Source organism: Neofelis nebulosa, chromosome 17 (genome assembly GCF_028018385.1).
Source record: "Neofelis nebulosa isolate mNeoNeb1 chromosome 17, mNeoNeb1.pri, whole genome shotgun sequence".
NCBI lineage: Eukaryota > Metazoa > Chordata > Mammalia > Carnivora > Felidae > Neofelis > Neofelis nebulosa.
Window position 1 is genome coordinate 47,610,622 of NC_080798.1, and position 20,220 is coordinate 47,630,841.

At 49.9% G+C, this 20,220-nt stretch overlaps 2 protein-coding genes across 3 annotated transcripts in view; one reads left to right on the plus strand and one right to left on the minus strand.

The window, feature by feature from the left end:
• PMFBP1 (polyamine modulated factor 1 binding protein 1) overlaps positions 1 to 2,028 on the plus strand; it is a 51,069-nt gene extending 49,041 nt beyond the window's left edge. Inside the window, exon 21 of the mRNA XM_058707882.1 lies at positions 1,688 to 2,028. Coding sequence (XP_058563865.1) covers positions 1,688 to 1,704 — 17 coding nt within the window. The 3' untranslated portion in view covers positions 1,705 to 2,028. The remainder of the gene's footprint in view (positions 1 to 1,687) is intronic.
• On the minus strand, positions 485 to 20,032 carry DHX38 (DEAH-box helicase 38). Of its 2 annotated transcripts, XM_058707875.1 has the most exons (27): positions 19,895 to 20,032; positions 17,544 to 17,883; positions 17,008 to 17,195; positions 16,255 to 16,356; positions 15,339 to 15,486; positions 15,066 to 15,184; positions 14,839 to 14,915; positions 14,217 to 14,372; positions 13,540 to 13,701; positions 13,239 to 13,346; positions 12,790 to 12,902; positions 10,817 to 10,954; positions 10,020 to 10,206; positions 9,699 to 9,884; positions 9,173 to 9,313; positions 8,711 to 8,821; positions 8,499 to 8,615; positions 8,208 to 8,315; positions 7,556 to 7,668; positions 6,621 to 6,829; positions 6,342 to 6,496; positions 5,757 to 5,912; positions 5,526 to 5,660; positions 5,199 to 5,324; positions 4,361 to 4,456; positions 2,814 to 2,935; positions 485 to 979 (listed from the first exon to the last, which is right to left on the minus strand). In XM_058707875.1, the coding sequence occupies exons 2-27, from the start codon at positions 17,864 to 17,866 to the stop codon at positions 895 to 897; spliced, it is 3,681 nt and encodes a 1,226-aa protein (XP_058563858.1). In that variant the 5' UTR covers positions 17,867 to 17,883; positions 19,895 to 20,032; the 3' UTR covers positions 485 to 894. The 2 variants fall into 2 exon arrangements, with proteins under 2 accessions (XP_058563858.1, XP_058563859.1); XM_058707876.1 differs by lacking the exon at positions 16,255 to 16,356.
• Between the last annotated feature and the right edge of the window lie 188 nt (positions 20,033 to 20,220).

The following is a 20,220-nucleotide window of genomic DNA, read 5'->3' on the forward strand; positions in this document are numbered from 1 at the left end:
GATACAGGCTGCTTAACAAGAGAAAAGCTTAGTGATTTCAGTGCAAGGATCATCCTTTACACAAAAATCAAGAAGCAGTATGTTACACCAGTTTTGCCAATACAGCACCCTTACACACGCAGAGCAAACTTCTGCCATTCTGAGCAAGAGAGCAGCCAACCCACACCTGGGGAAGGGAAGAGGGCGCATGGCTACTCACCTCGCTCCCACTTGGCCGTTGGCCAGCCTCGTCCTGCCCACCAGCCTTGGAAACAGTGAGGTGCCCTCAGTTTGGCCCGCCTAGTGCCCCAGGCCATTATCTGTCCCTGCCAGCTGTGTCCCACCCTGCCAACCCTTTTCTAAGAGGACTGCCTGGAGAACAGAAATAAGGTGAGGTGAGATTTTAGAAGGAGCCACCTAAAGAAAGTCAAGTCGGCGTCTTGCCCATCTTCTATCATTATGTAATTTAGGGCAGCGAGGGAAAAAGGAACAGTCCAAAATGCAATAACATTTTACAAACAATAAATTTATTTCCAAATCCTGAATTATAACCAAATTACAATTCCCTGTAGGTCTATTTTGCTGCTTTACACAGAATTTTAAAAAACCATAGTTACAGCCAAGTCATTTATACACCAAGCGTCCCAGGAATGGTTTATTTGGACACAGTGGGTCTGGCCAGCTCTCACTGCCCTGGCAGCTCTCGCTGCTCCGTACCCTGACCTGCACCCCTGCACCAAGGAACTGCCACTCTCTCTGTTGTAGAGCTGGCCCCTGCAGGAGCTTCCCCGGGGGCTGTGATGTACACAGACGAAAGTGCGCAGATGAAAGGGTTTTGTTGGCAGGCCCCGGATGCTCTGGCCACAGGGCTCAGGACTCAACACACGCTGCATCCTCTGCAGGGAGAGCCTCGGCTCAGAGCCCAAAGCGGGCTGGCGTGCGGCGTGGGGTCATGGGTTCCCCTTGCTCCTTCCGACCTGGAGTGTAGATTTTTGTAGACCTGGAGACACGGAAAGAGGGGTGAGGAATCACACTGCTACTCACGCCAACCAGGATGCACAGCACAGCAAGGAGCCTGAGGCCTTGTTCTTTCTGTGTGTGAGCAGGCTTTGGGGCTGAACAGTCTTCTCCCCCAGCACATTTCCCCCCTGCTGCCATCCCCATTTGTGATGGGGGGCACAGTAACAGCACCACCTGACTCTGATACCCACCAAGGACTGTTGGCAGGTAGATTTTTTAACAGTTCCTCTCATGCCTCCCAGGTGAGCTATGGAAGCAGTCTTCCAGCCACCTCACCAGACGGCCACTCCACCTTCTAATAAAGAATCTGGCTGGCCCTAGTCCCCAGTCCTGGGAGGTCATCTCTAAAACCTCGAGATTTCCAGAGGGATTGAGTGTCCCTGTTACACACGGTAACATCTGATAGTTTATCCTAACAAGAGGACTCAGGATAAGGGCTGGCCCAGCTAGAAAGACCAAGTACGTGGGGTGCCTGGGTGGCTCAGTCAGTTAAGCGGCCGACTTCAGCTCAGGTCATGATCTCGCGGTCCGTGAGTTCGAGCCCCGCGTCGGGCTCTGTGCTGACAGCTCAGAGCCTGGAGCCTGTTTCGGATTCTGTGTCTCCCTCTCTCTGATCCTCCCCCGTTCATGCTCTGTCTCTCTCTGTCTCAAAAATAAATAAACGTTAAAAAAAAAAATTTTTTTAAAGAAAAACCAAGTACGTGACCAGAAGGCTATACTTTGAGCCTCATGATATCAGCTCAGCCTCTATGAAAAGGAAGCTGGAGACTGAGTCAATCACATGGATATATACTCAACCATTCGTGACTATGTAATGAAACCCCAATAAAGCTCTGGACGCTGAAGCTTCCCTGGCTAGCAATGCTCTGTGCATACTATCACACACCAATGGGCCAGGAGGGTAATGCGGCCCCGAGGACAATGGAAGCTTCTCATTTGGGACCATCCCAGACCTCACTCTATGCATCTCTCCCTTGGTGCTGATTTGTAACCTTTGGCTATAATAAAATTGTAATCTCAAACACAGTACTTTCCTGAGTTCTGTGAGTTATTCTAGCAACTTATTCTAGCAAGTTATCAAATGGCGGGGGAGTCCATGCAGATCCCCAAATATGTAGCAAGTTGGTCAGAAGTGAGAGGGATCTTTAGCACACCCCAAGTTATAGCTGGTGTCTGAAGTAAAGGCAGTCTTTTTTTTTTTTTTTTTTTTTTCCCAGAGAGAGACGGAGCGTGAGCAGGGGAGGGGCAGAGAGAGAGAGGGAGACACAGAATCTGAAGCAGGTTCCAGGCTCCAAACTGTCAGCACAGAGCCTGACACGGGGCTTGAACTCACAGAGTGCGAGATCACGACCCAAGCTCCAGTTGGACACTTGACTGGCTGAGCCACCCAGGTGCCCCTGAAGTGAAGGCAGTCTTGTGGAGAACTATGCCCTTCACCTGTGAAGTCTGACCTAACTCCAGGCACCAGCAGACACAGAAGCCCAAGACTCTCCTCCCGTCTCCACATGATTTCCAAGCCCTAGCCTGTCGGTAGAGCTATAAGCCCTGCCTACTTCTCCAGCCCACCGCAGGCCTCAGTACAACGTGACAATGACCAGGAGCTGCAGATGTATCACTGCCCCTTGAGAGTATGTCTGGAACTCCTCCCATGCCTCCATGGAACCAGTCAACTTCTGTGACCAGCTCAGCTCCACACACTCAAATTCTCTTAGATCACCGGCCTGCATGGGGACCTGCTCAGTCTATCGGGCTGCTCCCCAGAGTCTCCCAGGGGCAGGCACCATCCCAGCCAGGGTCCCGAGGCCGCAGCCCACCTGACACTGCCCAGGGGGCTGCGCTTTTCTTGCTCCTGCCGGCGGGCTCGCAGCTGCTCCTCAGCCAGTGCCATCTCCTCCTCCATGGCAGAGGCTTCCTCTTTGGCCCGTCGGCGGTTCTCCTAGAAAAGGGAGGGCGAGGTACTGGGGACCACCACCAGCAGGTGGAGAGCCTTGTCCCACCCATCTCCCCACCACAAGCCAGGTGCCGTGTACACAGTGCCAGCTCCCAGAGACGGGGCCACGTGGCTCCCTGCCCCAACACCAAGGCCATCTATTCTTTTGAGGCCGATTCGCTGATTCAAGACAGACATGACACGATTCAGTCCTAACCCTATCGTGTCTCAGCTTTCCACTCAATTCTGTAAGTACTTTCAGTCTCTTACCAAGTTCACAGTAATGCCAGGAAGTACAAGAAATAGGGAAGACACGATCAGCTGGCTGGGAAGACCAGACATAAGGAAGGTGTGCACAGACCCAGTGTGGACAGTACAGACAAGAGAGGAAGGAAAGCCCCCCACAGTCTGAAGCCCTGAAGGACAGCTCGAGGCAGCAGCCATCCACGTACACAAAGACCATGAGGAGGTGGAGTGGCAGGGAGATAATCTATCCTGGAGGGATCAGGCAGAACCACTGACCACTCTCAGCATCCCCAAAAGTGGGGCCACCAGCCCTTACGTGCTTCCTGACAGGATCTAAAAGGAAGTTCACGGCACTGCACGCATTTGTGCATCTTTGCCCAACACAGCTGAACCTGAATTTTATCAGGCTTTTGGATTAATTACTAGTTTACAGAAAGAACATGGGACAGAGGCACAAGTTAAACGCCATCACGAAAAGCAATCGGCCAAATACAGAAAATGGAATATTCTACAAGTGACCTAGTCTCTCCAAGTAATCAATGCCATAATAAAGAATGAGAACAGAGCACATTCTAGAACATAACACTTACACATATACCAACTAACTGTAACATTCAGACTCTGATTCAAGCAAATCAAATCATACGAGTTTATCTTTGAAACAAATGACAAAATATGAATAAGGACTGGAAGACATTAAGGATTAATTCTGTTGAGTGATAATGGCAAAAAGGTTACATTTTAAAAACCAGTCTTTTTAGAGATGTTTACTCAAGTATTTATTGGTGAAATAAAGTGTCAGAGAGAGGCTTTAAAATTTTTTCTAAGAAAAAAAATTAGCGTATGGAGAAGAGGAGGAATAAGCCAAATAAGTCTGACCAACATGTTGAACATTATGGAGATTCGGTAAGGAATACATGACGGCTCCCTATACTGTTTTTTATACTTCTACGAATATTTGGACTTTTCAATAATAAGGGTTTTTTTAAAAGGCTCATCCGACCAAGCAACTGGAGCAGATGGGCGAAAATCTACCATACCAACCTGGCTCCATCACAGCTTTTATGTTTGAGAGAGAAGTAAGGAGGACAGGGGTCAGGTGAGGACGTGTCTTCAATCCCGGGCTGTGCGAAAAATGGGTCCCACGGGCAAACAGAACCTCCGTGGCGAGCGTGGGATGCTTACCTGCCGAGACTTTCCCGCCTGTTTGACGCTGTAGAACATGGGGCCCAGCTCCGCCAGCCACTCTCCATCCACAGCAGTGACACACTGCATGTACTCCTGCAGGCAGAAGGGTCACAAAGCGGTGGTCAGAGGAAGGCCAATGCTTTGGGCCGTGCCTTGCCAAGTAGTTCCACAATCGGGACCTACGTGGGAAGGGCCTGACCCCCAGCCCTGTGAGGCTGAAAAAGGCAGACATAAGCCCCAGACACTGGAATTTTAATCCTTTCTCCCAAATCCCTCCATGCTTGAAAAAATGCCCCTCCCCCACGCCCAGTATCCAAGAGAAAAGGCCTAACCCCTCAGAAAGCCTTTTTTTTTTTTAATTTTTAAATGTTTATTTATTTTTGAGATACAGACAGAGTGCAAGCGGGGTAAGGGCAGAGTGAGAGGGAGACACAATCCGAAGCAGATTCCAGGCTCTGAGCTGTCAGCACAGAGTCCAATGTGGGGCCTGAACTCACAAACCATGAGATCATGACCCGAGCTGAAGTCAGACACTTAACCAACTGAGCCACCCAGGCTCCCCAGAAAGCCCTTCTAATGACACCAACAGGGGTTGCTCATCCCTGGCAGCAAGTAACAAACAATCCTGCTGGCATAGCTGAGGTCACTGGCATCTGAAGGTTAATTCCAAGTAAGCATCCTCAAATCCTCAAATCTCTCAATTCGTCTCAAAGCAACACATGTGGCCTCAAGTCTCCCAGGCTCAAAGCTCACACAGGAAGGCAATGAAGGGTTACAAAGGCCCAGCCCAGCCAGGTAGGCCCACGTCAAGTAAACTGCGTCAGAGAAGACTCACCTTGGTGGTCATGACCAGCTCGTGATACACTATGTAGTCTGGGGTGTAGCCCATTCCAAAGAGGGAGCTGGTGGGGTGCAAGTGGCAGGGCATCCCTGTCCGGATATTCACATACTCCCCGATTCCCTAGGGAAGAGACACAAAAGGTGGCCACATCAGGACAATGCTGCTCATCTGGGCAGCCACTCCATCCCAGGTCTTGACAAAGGCCTTGGTGGGGAAAACCCAGGTCTGCAGGACTGTACAATGAGAATGAAAGAACTCTGTGCTGGTATGATTATCAGGCCAGGAAAGGGCCACAACTCCCTCAGGCTCCTCTGGGCTCACCTTGAGCTTGGCTGCCTGGTGGAAATAGGCAGCACAGATACACTTCCTGACGATGTCCCAGTCAGTGCCACATGAGGCCAGGCTCATCCGCTGCTGTACCATGATGTCCTTGAGCTGAGCCCGCACCTCCCGGACCTAGAGAAGGACACAGGGCAGGCAAGGATGAAGCCCGCCTCCTCCTGCCTCCCCGCCTCACCCCAACATCCTGCTTATCTGGGCGACTGCCCCCACCTTCCGCATGGCCTTGGCATGGATGAAATGATCGTTACACCAGATGGTGGAGTAATTATTATTCTTCCACTGCAGGTAGACATTCAGGTAGGTCAAATGATCACTCTCGGGGACAGCAAACTTCTCCCGGATTTGATCACTCTCCTCCTCTCGGCCCTAGGAAGGAAAAAGGACCCTTACTGTAAGCACGGGGAGTCCAGGCCCACTGGGAGGATCCCGGAGCTTTTCACACTGTTACCTGCCTGCACGCACAGCTTTAAACACATCAGTGTGTTACCCTAACGATCCAGGGAAAATAACGTAGCTTCTGACAAAACATCTACTCTAAAACGTGACAGCTCTGGCACAACTATACCAGACGATAAGAAATTTCCAAATCACCTGAAAACCACTGATCTAGCCCATGCTTTCCCCTACCCCAACCTGCTTAACAGAAAGCAGTAATACCACTCTTTGGAAACTTTGACTCCCATGCCTCCGTTCCATTTTAATGATACAGAAAGAAACCAGTCCTCTCTAACCCTTCCTCAAGCCGGTAAAGCCCCCTGCAGCTTCGAGGAGAGCAGAGGGGCCACCACCACCCACCTTGGGCCTGTAGAAGATGGCTGGCACCGAGAGCATGGACACAATGAGCAGGATCTCGGAGCTGCAGCCCATGTCACAGGACACGATGAGCATCTTGGACAGGGCCGGGTCCAGCGGGAACTCTACCATCAGCCGCCCAGTCGAGGTCAGCCCACCTGGGAGAGGAGCGAATCCAGACATTCGGTGGACACAGTGAAGTAAACGAGGAGCGAAACCGACCGCCAGAGCCCGTGAGCACTACCACCACCACCCCCGCCTCCAGCTCCCGGGGCTATGCACCTGTGTTGTCCAGGGCCCCGAGGATCCAGAGCTGATACATGGAGTTGAGCATGTTGTCCTCGGGGGGCGGGTCCATGAAGTGGAACTGCAGCAGGTCCTGCACCCCGAGGGACTTCAGCAGCAGCACCACGTTGGCCAGGTTAGTCCTCTGGATCTCGGGCACCGTGGTCGTCAGGAGCTCGTTCTTGTAGGCGCTCTGGGTGTAGAGCCTGCCGGGAAGAAGACCACACACTGCTGCATCTACCGCCTCGGGGCCCAGCTGCCCGCGCAGGGGTCCTGCAGTGGAAGACCCAATGCTACCCCAGCTTTGCCCTGCACCTGCACCCCACAGAGGTCAGTACGGAAGAAAGCCACAGGCAGGGAGGACAAGTTCTCATTTCTTCCCCCACCTGCCTTGTTCTCTCTGAATCCCAGATTTCCACCCATTCAAATCAGTCCTGCCAATTGACTCTTCTGCTGGAGTCTCCTACATATTTGTTTCATTTCTGGAACCAATGAGCCTGGGACAAGATTTATGGCTCGGTTTTGTTTTCTTTATGCTCTTCTGTATTTTCTCAATTTCTGTAGCGAATACATTATTTTTTAAAACACGAAAATCAGAAAAAATAACTGCAGAAGTGTAACAGGAGCCATGATATAATCTGCTCAGACTTAGCCTGTGCGAGTCTTCAGGTGCAGGTATGTTCAACATGGGACTGCCTGACACCCAAAGCTGCTCAGACCTCCAAGCCACCTGGAAAGGCTACTCTTTGGCTCAGCAGCATATGAGGAGCAAACCACCAAGTGGCAGCCCCACCATCAGTCCTGAGCCTCAGGGATCCTAGGGCCAGAATCCCTCTGCTGGATCACAGTCCAATCCCCACTGCCCCAGCCTGGGCTCCAAACTCAGCAATCCCAGCGCTGCCCCAGAGAGCAGGCTAGCACAGGGCTCCTACCTGAAACACTGACCTGGGCCCGTCCTGCCGGCTCGCCCTGACCTCTGGTTGGCATTGGCCTGGCTGATGGGATAGATCTGTAGAGCATCCATGCCAATCCTGGGGTTGAAGACCTAGGAGGGGACAATAAAGAGCTGATTAAGCATAGAGTAAGGGGAAAGGGGGAGGCAACCTTGAGACAAAGACAGACAAACCCTGGTTGCTACGCAGCACACAGTACAGTGTTTTAGCAATGCAGACAGCCATCCTTTTTCCTTTTTAAGTAGGCTTCATGCCCAGTGTTGAGCCCACTACAGGGCGTGAACTCATGACCCTAAGATCAAGACCTGAGCTGAGATAACAAGTCAGTCGCTTAACACACGGTGGTGCCCTGGCAGCCATCCTTTTGAAACCAGAAACCTCAAGAAATTTCCCCACAAATACCAGCTCTGTGATCTGCACAGAGTTATTAAATCATCTAACTCATGGCGTTATCACAAAGATTAAGTCAATCAAGTGCACAGCAAAATCAGCAGTCAAATGTTAGCCTCTTAAATCCAAGTCCATCCCTTGTTTAAGAGCTAAAGACCCAGGGCCTGCCTTCCCACCACCTACAACATTGAGTTAGCTTCAGGTGAAGGCCCAGGGCCCTAGTGCCTGTGTCGTTTCTTACCTTTAATTTGCAATAACCAGAGTCAATAACAAACATGATGCCATCGACAGTCAGAGATGTCTCGGCAATGTTGGTGGCAACGATACACTTCCGAACTCCATCTGGAGCCTAGAACCAGGCAGGATGTACAAAGAGGGAAGGCTGTAGGCCCTCGGGTAGGAAAGACTCCACAGGGCAAAGAGCACACCCCACCCCTGCAGGGAAAGTAACACCCTCTCTCTAGTCCTCCCTTGGGAGAATCCAGGGAGACCCAAAGGTGGGTACCCAAAACAGATATTCTTGCTATCACACCTTCTGGAAAATTTTGGCCTGGAGGTCAGAAGGCAGCTGGGAGTAGATGGGCAGCACGGCCAAGGCAGGTGCATTCTCCAGTTCCTCCAGATGTTCCACAATCTGGTCTGAGGTCACCTGAGGGCACAGAGAGGAGCCATGAGATACCAGAGCCCCAAACTCCCATATGTAGGATCCTACCTGCTCATCATGGTCATGACCAAGGCACGCACCTCAATGTCCTCTTGGCCAGGCATGAAGATAAGGATATCCCCGGGGGCCCCCGACAGGTGCACCTGTAAGGACTGCTTCACCGCGGCCTCCACGTAATCCTCCTGCGGCGTCTGCAACACCGGTCAGAGACATGGTCAAAGGGAAGCATCGAGAGAAATGTAGGTTGGACATCCCTCAGGAACTGGTGATCAGTCACTGGTATAGGGATAGAGCCAGTGGACTTTCAGGGCTACAGATGGGCCTGACTGCCCTCTCTGGGCCCTGCACTGCTACTCTAACGAAAGAATAAAACTAGACCTCCCCCTAGTACAGTCCTTTGTGTCTCAGACCTAGAGCTACAGAGTACCCCATCTGCCCCATGGTAACCCCAAAAACCTTTCCTGGCTCAGTTCCCTCCCCCATGCCGTCCAACTGACTTCTCATCAGAGGTCAGGAATGGTTCAAAGAGGAGACCTCAGTACCTTGCTGAAGAGAATGTCAACAGGGAAGGTACGACCAGGGATGTGGAAGATGGGAACATTCCCGAAAAAGGCAGCAAATTTCTCTGCATCCATAGTAGCCGATGTGACAATGAGCTTCAGGTCTGAGCGCCTAGCCACCACCTGAGAGAAGAGGTCAGTCCGAGGCTTCCCTATAGATTTGGAACCCTTGGCTCCCTCCCACCAATCTCAGCAACATTACTCCCAGATGAAACAAGCTGAAGCTGACAGATGGGCACATTAGATTCCTAACAGTCCTGAGGACCGAACCCATACAGCCACAGCCAAGAGAACCCGGAGTCTCTTGGCTGAGCAAGAACAGAATAAACTACAACCCAGGTCTCCACCTGGCAACCTGGAGGCCTCAGCAAACTCAGGCCTGTCAGAGACCCTCTTGGCTCCCCCAGGCGAGACCCCAGCCCACCCGGAGCACCTCAGTCATGAACTACCAACAGGGCATGCATCAAAGCCCCAAGAGTGCAGACAGACTGTGCCCCACAGCCCTCACCTCCCGCAGCAGCCCAAAGAGCACGTCAGTGTTGAGGGAGCGCTCGTGGGCCTCGTCCATGATGATGGCACTATAGTGATCCAAGTCTGCTTCCCGGAGGGACTCCCGGAGCAGGATCCCATCAGTCATGTATTTGATCAAGGTGTTTTCTGAGGTGCAGTCTTCAAAGCGGATGGCATAACCCACCTGAAAGTCAGGGAGAGACAGCTCAGAAGCTCTGGGCGCCAGCTCACTGCCCACATACCCCATGCTGGGCCCAGGCCTTAGGAAGTCAGCTCAAAAGGACGGAAGCTGTACAGATCAGCCCTCGTGCCCACTCACCTCCTCACCAAGGCTTCCTCCCATTTCTTCACTGACTCTCTTGGCCACCGACATGGCAGCCACACGCCGAGGCTGGGTGCACCCAATCATCCCGTAGTCCGTGTAACCGTCTTCATGCAAGTACTGTGTCAGCTGGGTGGTCTTGCCGCTCCCTGTTTCTCCAACCACAATCACGATGCTGTTATCTCTACAAGGGAAAGAAGACGAAGGACAAATCAGGCCAGGCGGATGGCCACCTCCAATCCTCCAACAAGACGCTGCCACTTCCTATGCCTATGTCTGGCTATCCAAGGAGCATGCCTGCTTAAAGGCAGATTTCCCTGGGAAAACAGCCCCGAATGAAGGCACCCCCTACAATGTCTAGAAGATGGTAAGGTTTAGAGGTGCTAGGTGGCTCAGTCAGTTAAGCATCTAAGTCTTGGTTTCAGCTCAGATCATGACCTCATGGTTTGTGAGATCGAGCCCCACATCGGGCTCTGCATGGACAGCACAGAGCCTGCTTAGGATTCTCTCTTTCTCTCTGCCCCTCCCTGCTCATGCCCCCCGCCTCTCTCAAAATAAATAAATAAAACATTAAAAAAAAAAGAAGATGGTGAGGTTTAAACAAACGAAATATAACAGAGCAAAGCCATTTTGCTTATTACTTCATGCAAAGTAGCCCAGGGTATGGAAGTCAGATAAGAAAAAATTCTTTCCCTTCTCTACCAGATGCAACAGCCCAAAGTAAAAGAGCTACTAAGTAAACACAAGGGACCCAAGGGACACCAAGTCAACAATGGAATTCCTAGACGAGTTACCTGATAATAGTGAGTAGCTCCTGCTGCACAGCAAAGATGGGCAGGTACTGCCTCTGCTCCAGAATCGACTTCTTTTTGGCAAATTCGCTGCTAGCTTCACTCTTTTTCTTCATGTGATCCGCAAACTTCTGCTCCGTCCTGAGAACACACAGCGGCCTAAGCACCCTGCACAATTTCCCACACTGTTTTTCCTGACTGGGTTACTGTCCTTCTTCCTACACCCAAGAACAAGACCCACCTCAACAAGACGCAAGAAATCTTTGAGTCACTAGAGCAGCCAGGTGATCCAAGATGTTTCTCGTCTCCTCTGGCCTAAGGGACTAGAACTGCGGTCTGAGAACCATCATCCACAACATACCCAATATTCCCTAGGCAAAGAAAACTAAGTATGACTCAGAGGAGTTCAGGTTAACAAATGGGCCAGTTCTCTGCCCCAAAAAGCTCAACCAGAAGAGGAGCTGAGATCACCAGGTAATTATCTTGTACAGAATACCCAGCACAATGCTCAATGCTCGAAAGGCTAAATGGAGGAGTCATGGCTACAGAATCCTGACCAGGGTCAGACCTCCTCTCTCCTCCTGGCAGGACGGCATGGTCTGTAAAACTTCGTTTTCAAAGAATTGTGAGACAGTCCCACTTAGTAGTGACCTCCAGCTTCTACTGAAAGCACACAAATATCTGACACATGTATACACGCCTAGACTCCAAAGAACTTTGTAATTTTCCCAAGACTGCAGAGAGAGCGGTTCAGTGCTGCCCAAAGAGTGCTGCACTCAAAGAGAGTGCAGTTCAGTGGGTGTCCACATGTCTGCTGCCCGCCACTCTCCCAAGAGACCTGTCCCCCTTTCAGACCTCCCCCACACCCTGTCAGGCTTCCTATTCTAATTTCTCCATCACTCTCAGTCAGCTAACAATTAATGCCTACGGGATTACATTTATAAACTAACAAGGGCTGACCATCAGTACTGACTTCTCATTTGGGTTATTTCTCAGAGGGGTGCAGGGAATTATTCACTTGGATGCCAGTTCAGTAAGACTTCAGTATGTTCAAAGGATGAGATTCAAGAGGGACATTTGAGTCCAGCCATCTACCCAATGTGTGAACCCCAACAGGCAGCTATGTACCATCTGCTTAAATACCTCTATGAACAGGGAAGCCACTCCCTGGTAAAAACAATCTTTCCTATTTTCAAAACACTGTTAAAAGTGGTTCTTCCGGGGCGCATGGGTGGTGCAGTCGGTTAAGCGTCCGACTTCAGCCAGGTCACGATCTTGCGGTCCGTGAGTTCGAGCCCCGCGTCAGGCTCTGGGCTGATGGCTCGGAGCCTGGAGCCTGTTTCCGATTCTGTGTCTCCCTCTCTCTCTGCCCCTCCCCCATTCATGCTCTGTCTCTCTCTGTCCCAAAAATAAATAAAAAACGTTGAAAAAAAATTTTTTTTTAAAAAAATAAAAAAAAAAAAAAAGTGGTTCTTCCTTCCATTAAACTGAAATCTAAGGGGGCGAAGCCTACCTTCCAACACTGAACATCGGAAGTACACTTCAGCACCATGACTACAACACCAGGCTCCAAAGCTACAATGTCTGGGTCTGAGCATCGCTCCATTTATAGCTGGGTGACCTCAAACAAGTTACTTAACCTCCTGCGTCTCATCCTCTGCACACGAAAAATGGGAAGGAAAGCACCTATCTCGTGGGATTGTCGTTGAGAATTCAGTCAGTATCTGTGAGGCATTTAACGCTGACAGGCACTGAGGTCACTCCTATAGCAGTAGTAGTGGTGGTGGCAGGAATAATATCTAGGAAAAGCTGAAGATGGTAGAAGAGAGACCAGGAGGAAGGGATGAGAACAGACTAGAAGATCCAACGTGACCTAATTTTTCTGTTCATGAGCCACAAATTCTCTCAGTTCCCCAGCAAGTGTCCTTGAGGGCCCCAGGCTCAGGAGACAGCCCACTGCCGACCAAGACTCCTACCTATAGTCCACTTTACCGTCTTCTGTCAGCGCTTTATCGGGCTCTTCCTCTTTTTTGACACCCATTATATCTCCCAGCTTGGTTCCAGCCAGTTCCCAGTGTTTGTGTTGAGCCTAAAAAAAATACGAAAAGTCTGCTCCATCGTGTAACATGACTGTGGTCCATGGAAAACCAATCCCACTTGCACAGGAGGCTCCATCTAGCAGGTGGTAAATTCCCACAAAGCCGCAGTGGCCCGGCACCCACATTCCCTTCTTCTACCTCAGGCCACCAGAGCATCGGGCCCTGTGGTTGTCTTAACAAAGGCCTTGGTGGAGGAACACGAAGCCCTCCTCCAACAGCTGGTTCTTGCTGTGTGAGTGTCCTCGAACTTCCAAGAGGACCTCTACCCGTGAGATCTCATGCAATTTCTAAAAATTGTCCCAGGCCCCAAAGGACAAGAAACCAACCTTTTTGCGTTCCTTCTGCTCCCTGTGCTTCCGCACTGTTTGACTGCCTTTCCGGGCAATAATGGCCAGGTCAGAAGTAGCATCCTTGACTGGAATTACAGGCTCTGGCTGTAGGTTGGGGAAAAAGAGGAATTCTCCACTGATCGTTACACTCAACAGGAAGGTCCACTTCATGACAGCCCTAATAAATGAAAGGATTTCTATCCTATTGGGATGGGGGCTTTTTTTTCCTCTTTTTTTTCCCCCCACTCTCAGCTCAATTCTATCTGAGCTTTCTTCTCTCAGGCCCCAGCGGCCTCACCTGCTTGGTGAAGACGATGCGTCCATCAAGGAAGGGAGGAACCAGGTTGTGCACCATCAGATGCACCTTGGCTGCGCTGTCCTCTTCAAAGTCTTCGTCCACCTCTAGCCGATGGACCACTCCACTGGTGAGCATGCGGTTGGTCTCCCAGCGCTCGTTATCCTATGAGAACACAACGGGGGGCCGCGCTCAGACTGAAACCACAAGGCATCTGAAAGGTCACTGGGAGAGTCCACACATCAAGTCCTGAGAGAAGGGCCACGCGAGGCCTGGGCCGTAGACGTGTCACAGGCCTCTGTACCCTGTGGCTCCTAAGAAAGAAAAGTGACTGATCCCAAACCACCGGCGACATTTTTTCCAAGCAGCAGCCCTTTATATGTGAGTCAGAACCTCTATACGGACACACAAATGGCAAGCGTCCGCGGCCCCACGCAGAGATACAAAGAACACCCTACTAGTTCCCATCCCAGCACGGAAGGAGGACTACGAGAGAGAGAGGTTAGGAGATAACTACTGAAAGGCTCTACGCCCACCCTCCTCAGACTCTAGAGGCACAGCGACACCCAATACTTCAGCGACGAGAGGCCAGCTGCGCTGCCACCATGTGCACAAAGCCCGCACTTCTCCCACATGCCCAACGCCAGCCGGGTTCACTCCAGCTACCGCCAGCAGCCCACCTCATTGATCTGCCTCCGCTGAGCAGAAATGCGCTTCTGCTTCTGTTTATGCAGGTGCTGCTCCCGCCTCCTCACGTAGTCCTCGGAGGAGTAGGCCAGGGGGTTGTGGAACTCATCGTATCCCTCATCCATCATGTACCAGTCCCGGTCAGCTTGCTGCAGCGATGTGACAGAGGGTTGAAAACAAGGAACAGATCGAGTTTATGTGCAAGACAAGACCAGAGGGGAGGTGTCTGGTGAGAAGTCACTGGTGTGGTGGAGCAATGTTTGTGGGAGGTGCAGGAGGAAGACCATGTGCTCTAGGACGAGCCATGTGGAGGACACAGGCGGGGACGGACTATGTGGCCGCCCATCGTGACGGCACTTCTTACATTCACCACACGGTGGCACCAACACTTAACTAAAACAGGTCTGCCAGTGGCAGGTGAGAAGTTTCACAGAGGAGCCTGTGCCTCTGGAGAGACTCCGAGGCTTCGGGACTGAATCCAGCTCGGCTCTAGAGACTGTCCAGTGCTAACTGCCCTCATTGAAGTCCAATTCCACTAGAGCGTCACTCGTGGCCCATTCACCCATGGAGGTCCACCACTCCTCATTCGGTGCCTCAAAGACATAAGGTTTTTACCCTCTGGTCATCTTCCCACTGCTGCCGTTCCTCTTCTGTGTCAAATGAAATTCCTTCTTCGCCATCCTCCCGTCTTCCTGAAGGAGAACACGCAGCAGGTCAGTCCAAACACCCCCAGCCCCACCAAGAGCCCTGCAAAGCCGCACAGCTCCAGAAGCACAGCTTTGCTCAGCCTCACTGGGACAAGTGATCCCGCTTCCCTGTCCCCCTCCCTCCCCCTGCCTTACCTCGGCCCCTGGACAGACGGGGTGTGGACCCCAGGTGTCTCCTGTCATCGGCCCATTCGTTGTATTTGTAGGATGGGGTTGGCAGAGGTGTGTCATCTGAGTACCTGCTCCTCACGGACCTGGGAGACCGTGTAACCAGCATCACTAAGTCACTAAGCTGAGACATGTTCCCCAGCTGCCATCTGTTCCCCCAGCCCAGATCCCTTTGCCCTCATCACGTCCACCCTTTGCCACCCACCCAGAGAAACTGGGCTGCTCTGCCCAGAACATCACCTATCGCGATCTCGACTGGACTGCCGATGGCTCCGCTCAGAATCTCGATAGGAAGGTGTCGGGGAAGGCGATTCCCACTGCGAGCGCCTTGAGGAACCACAGCCACTGTCCTCTTCCTCCCAGGTAGACCTTGAAGGGGTAGCTGCATCTGGGGCGACAAAGAACACATCCACCGGAAACCTCTAACTTCACTGGGACACGGCTCTAGGGCTATCAGCCAAAAGTGAATTCCCCAAATCTCTTTCTTTCACTATCGATAGACTTGATATCTACTTGTAACACAATCTTGACAATTTTTAAGGTATCTGGATTTTAATAGGCCAGTTTTCACGTATTTATAACACTTTTCTTTTTTTTAATGCGTTTACAACATCTTGAAGAATATCCAATTTCTCTCAGCAAACATACTCCTCTTGAATATAAACAACTTTTTTAAGTTTATTTATTTATTTTGAGTGTGTGTTGTGTGTGCACAAGTGGGGGAGGAGCAGAGAGAGAGAGAGAGAGAGAGAGGATGAATCTCAAGCAGGCTCCACACTGCCGGCACAGAGCCCGATGTGGGGCTCGAACCCATGAACCGTGAGATCATGACTTGAGCCAAAGTTGGATGCTTAGCCAACTGAGCCACCCAGGTACCCCAAAATAATTATTTTTAATCAATTCTTCTGTTCCCCAGCTCCCTATTCTTTCCTGCCATTTGGAAAACTGGCCATTCAGTCCACTGGCCTACCTACTTAGAGGAGCATATCCGTCTCAACAGGGAGGTCCAGGGCCTTCCAACCTGACTCAGAACCAAGTAGTCCAAGAAGTTCATAGAGGAACCAGCAGTTGACTCTGCCCACGGCATATCAACTGAGGACGCTGCCTTGTATACACTGACCCCTGACAAATCACCACAAGCAACGGCTCGGTCTACCTTTAGGTCGGTGTCTCGGGCTCTCCGGTTCATTTCTTCTGCTGCGCTCTGACCCTCCATCCCGCTCAGATCTGCTGCTGTGTCTGCTTCTATCCCTCTCATCTGTCAAGAGCCACGTGCAGAACTTAGAAAATGTGTGTCCCATCCTAACTTCCACCCATCTTCACCCTAGAGAAAGGACAGGTCTTCCCACTCACTCACAGGTGCAACCTGCACTGCTCTAATGCGATCCATGGGCTCCTGAAACTCACATATCCCCATTCTTTCAGGGGGAAAAAATAGTTACTGGCTACAAAGTTTCAAACTCACAGTAACAGTTATTTTCCTGCAAGAATTCAAAAAACAATAGTTATAAGTCTACAATGAATAGCTGTTAATGGTTACCAGTCTATAAGCTATAAAATTTAAATAATACTGAGCAAAGCCAGCGTTGGATTCTATGTCCAGCTTTGCTTCACAGCACTGTCCTTTCTCTGTCACCAACACCACTGTAAATTCTGGTTTCTTATACACACTGCCTGGTATCGCCTTTATCACCAATTTTCATAATTAAACGAGAACTACACACTCAAGCCAAGCAGCTATGCTGCAAGTGACAGTTCTTAAACAGCCTGCTATTCCCAACCCCAACACTATCAACACCAACAGGGCTCCCTAATTATCAGGCATTAGAAAAACTCCTGCAACAGGAAAGAAGCTGACATGTCAGCTCAAATGCTTACTGGGCTATAGGAACTAGGCTGGGCTGGTTACCTCTGTCTCTCTTGCGGTCAGAGTCTCGATCCCGTGATCTCTCTTTCTTCCGATCCTTTTCTTCTTTGGACGAGGCATAGACGCCATGTTCCCGCCGCTCCCGCTCTCTCTGCCGACTGCGTTCCCAAAACTCTTCACTCACACCACCAGGATGGGATGGAGTCTCTACCCGAGCAGATCGATAATGCCTGAAACAAAAAGGACAAGTGGTAAAAGGCCCCTCCTTAGGAGAAAAACCTTGCCCCCAAAGGGGGGCTGGCTGGGTGACCTGACCTTTTCCACTTAATCTCCTTTCAGGCTTACTGACAGCAACAACCCAAATCATTTCTAATCTTTATGCTCTAGTCTTTAGTCACCTTTGAATGTTCCCCACACATCTGAAGAAAATATCAGTTCCTATCTACTTCAATACTACGGAATCATAATAAAACCATAAAGATCTATATGTCCAACAAGAAAACAGAAATCAACATGGGATGTTATTCCCTGGCCTCCATTCTCATTCCCTTTTGGTCAACCCATCCAAAAGCCTTTACCTGTCTTTTCGGCTATGTCGGCCAGCTTGGTCACTATCTTCCTCCTCAGCATCTCTCTGGTCATCTTTGCTCTCTTCCCAGTCCTTGTAGGAAGAGATTCTGGACTTCTTCTTGTCCTCTCCATCGTCCTTCTCCTCTCGCTCCCTTCGTTTCAGGGAAGCCAACAAGTCCAGTCCCAGCAAGGAAGGACGGGGGGCAGGGGCCTTGAAGACATGCTGCTCACTGGCTGCACTTTTAGTCTTACAAATAAGACCACCAACCTGAGAGTCCAGATCAGTGCCTTCCAATCGATGGATCGAGGCATCCTCGCTGGTGTCCTCCATGACAGGCTCTGGGATTTCTGTGGAAGGAAGACAACCCATTTTGTATTGGATATAAAAGGAGAAAAGGTATAGCTCTGCTATATCCCAGGATAACTGAAGTTACAGGGATATTCAGGGAGTTAACCTCCTCATCAAGACCAGGATTCGCTTAGCTACCTCTTGCCAAAATCTTTCCATTATGTCACTGACAATCTCAAAAGATCCTCCTACTCCCACTCTGATACACATCAGAAACAGAGACACACATTCACACACCCACAAAACACTGGGATCCAAGAGGATACCAGGCAAGCACAGTCCTCACGAAGGACACTTACTAGAACATGATGGCATCTAGAAAGGGACTGTAGGGGAAATACCACTAGATTTGAAGTCAGAATCCTCAATTAGAATGCAAGCTTTTGATATTTTCTACTTGTATGATTGTAAGCAGATAACTTAATATTTGGTTAGGCATAATTTCTGTATCTGTGAAACAGAAATATTTTTTGCTTTATTTAGTCCACGGAATTATTATAAGAATCCCACAAGAAAGTGTACGCGAAAGCTCTCTGTAACCATAAAGTCATACATAAAAGTAACTGTCACGTTATTTTATTTGCCATGCTTCTCTGTACTAATTGGGGCTCAACATTTTCTACATGAGCCCTTCTACCTCTCCCTCCCTTTAAACTACAGATACAGCAGAGTAGACATGCTGGGGTATAAAGCTACCATATACTATGTGATCCATATACTAGTGGATTTTTTTGGACCAGTTGTGTTTTGTAGAAAAGAATTACCTCACGGCAGTTGGGATCTTGTTTAATAACAATCCATGTTCACCAAAAATATTAACGAGAAATACTAGGTTATGAAATGGTTTCCTGAAAACTATTAAGATGATTATAAGATTTTCTGACACTCAACGTGTATCAAATTCATTCCTCTTTACATCCCATTACACACCATCCACTTACAAACATACACCGATTCTAGGTGCTTGGATAATTCTCCTCTTTCAACAAGTCAGTGAAGCAAAGGAACTGTCAAGGTGTAGGGTACCACCAGAATCCAGGATGTTTTGCCCAGTTCTAATTAACATGCATGGCTCTACAGAGAAATATTGCCAAACATAGTATCAACACAGACACAAGAGTTGCATTTTGAAAAATGCCATCAGGCAGAAGAGAAAAGACAGAGCTGCATATTGGTGACTTCTGTGCATGTGAGGAAATCTAAACAGGAAGGTAAACATATATATGCTATGCTCAACAGTAGCATGAACTAAAAAATATACTCCTAGGATGCCAAAGAGAACCTTGTCTATCTTGCTATTACTACAGCCAGCACCTAGTGAAATAAAGTTTGGTGAATAAATGAATGAATGAATTTAAACTGATTAATGGAGAACAGGAAAACAAACATATCTAGAGACAGCAAAGGAAGATCCCAATAGCACAAGACGAGGAGTCTGATAGGACTTAACTAGCTGCTGAGAACAAATAAGGAATTAAAAGGACTGGATTCTGGAGAATGATTAGTGACAAAGAAGCCAATTAAGAATAGAAAATTTAGAAAAACTAGATTTGCTCATTCAACAATTTTTCATCGAATACCTTCTGTAACACAATCACTGTTCTGGGCAATAGGAAAAGAACAAAGAACAAAACAGGCAAAAATCCCGCCCTCCTGGAGTTGACATTCTAGTAGAGGAGATCACATACTAAAGATACCACTATGACAGAGAAGACAGACACAAGGAGCCCTACTTAGGCTCGGCCTCTGCTTGGGAGGGGGCCAATGCAGAGGCCTAAAGAAGTGTGCAGGATGACCCCTGGGCAGCCAGGCAGCAGTATCTGACCAGATCAAGGAGAAAGGACAGGACAGCCCGGACCGGTGCAGCATCCCAAGGGTAAGAAAGGCAAATTGGGTGACAGGGACGAGACCGCAAACTCGGACCGGAACCTGCGCGAAGGACCCATATCCGCCGCTTGGAGCTGCCGTAATTGGCGAAGGGCAGGTCAAGAAGAAAGAAAGGACACTCACCTCACCAAACCCGACTCTTGGGACCTCCTGTCCCAGATTTCGAGGCGCCGGCACCGCCACCCCTCACTCAGATCGCCTCAGAAAGCCAATCCCAAACCTTGAGCGCGGCCATTATTGTCCCATAATACCCTGCGCGACCCCCTCTATCCGTCCAGAGATAACCATCGAGAGCAGCCCGGAAACCGCCAGTCCCTGGCGCCAAGTGTGGTATAGAAAGCAACCAAGCACTCAACGCTAGAGTATCCTCCTCTGGAACCCTGGTCAGAGACATTTCCGAGTCTCATCGCGACCAATCATAGTTAGCCTGAAAGGCGAGGCCCCGCCTC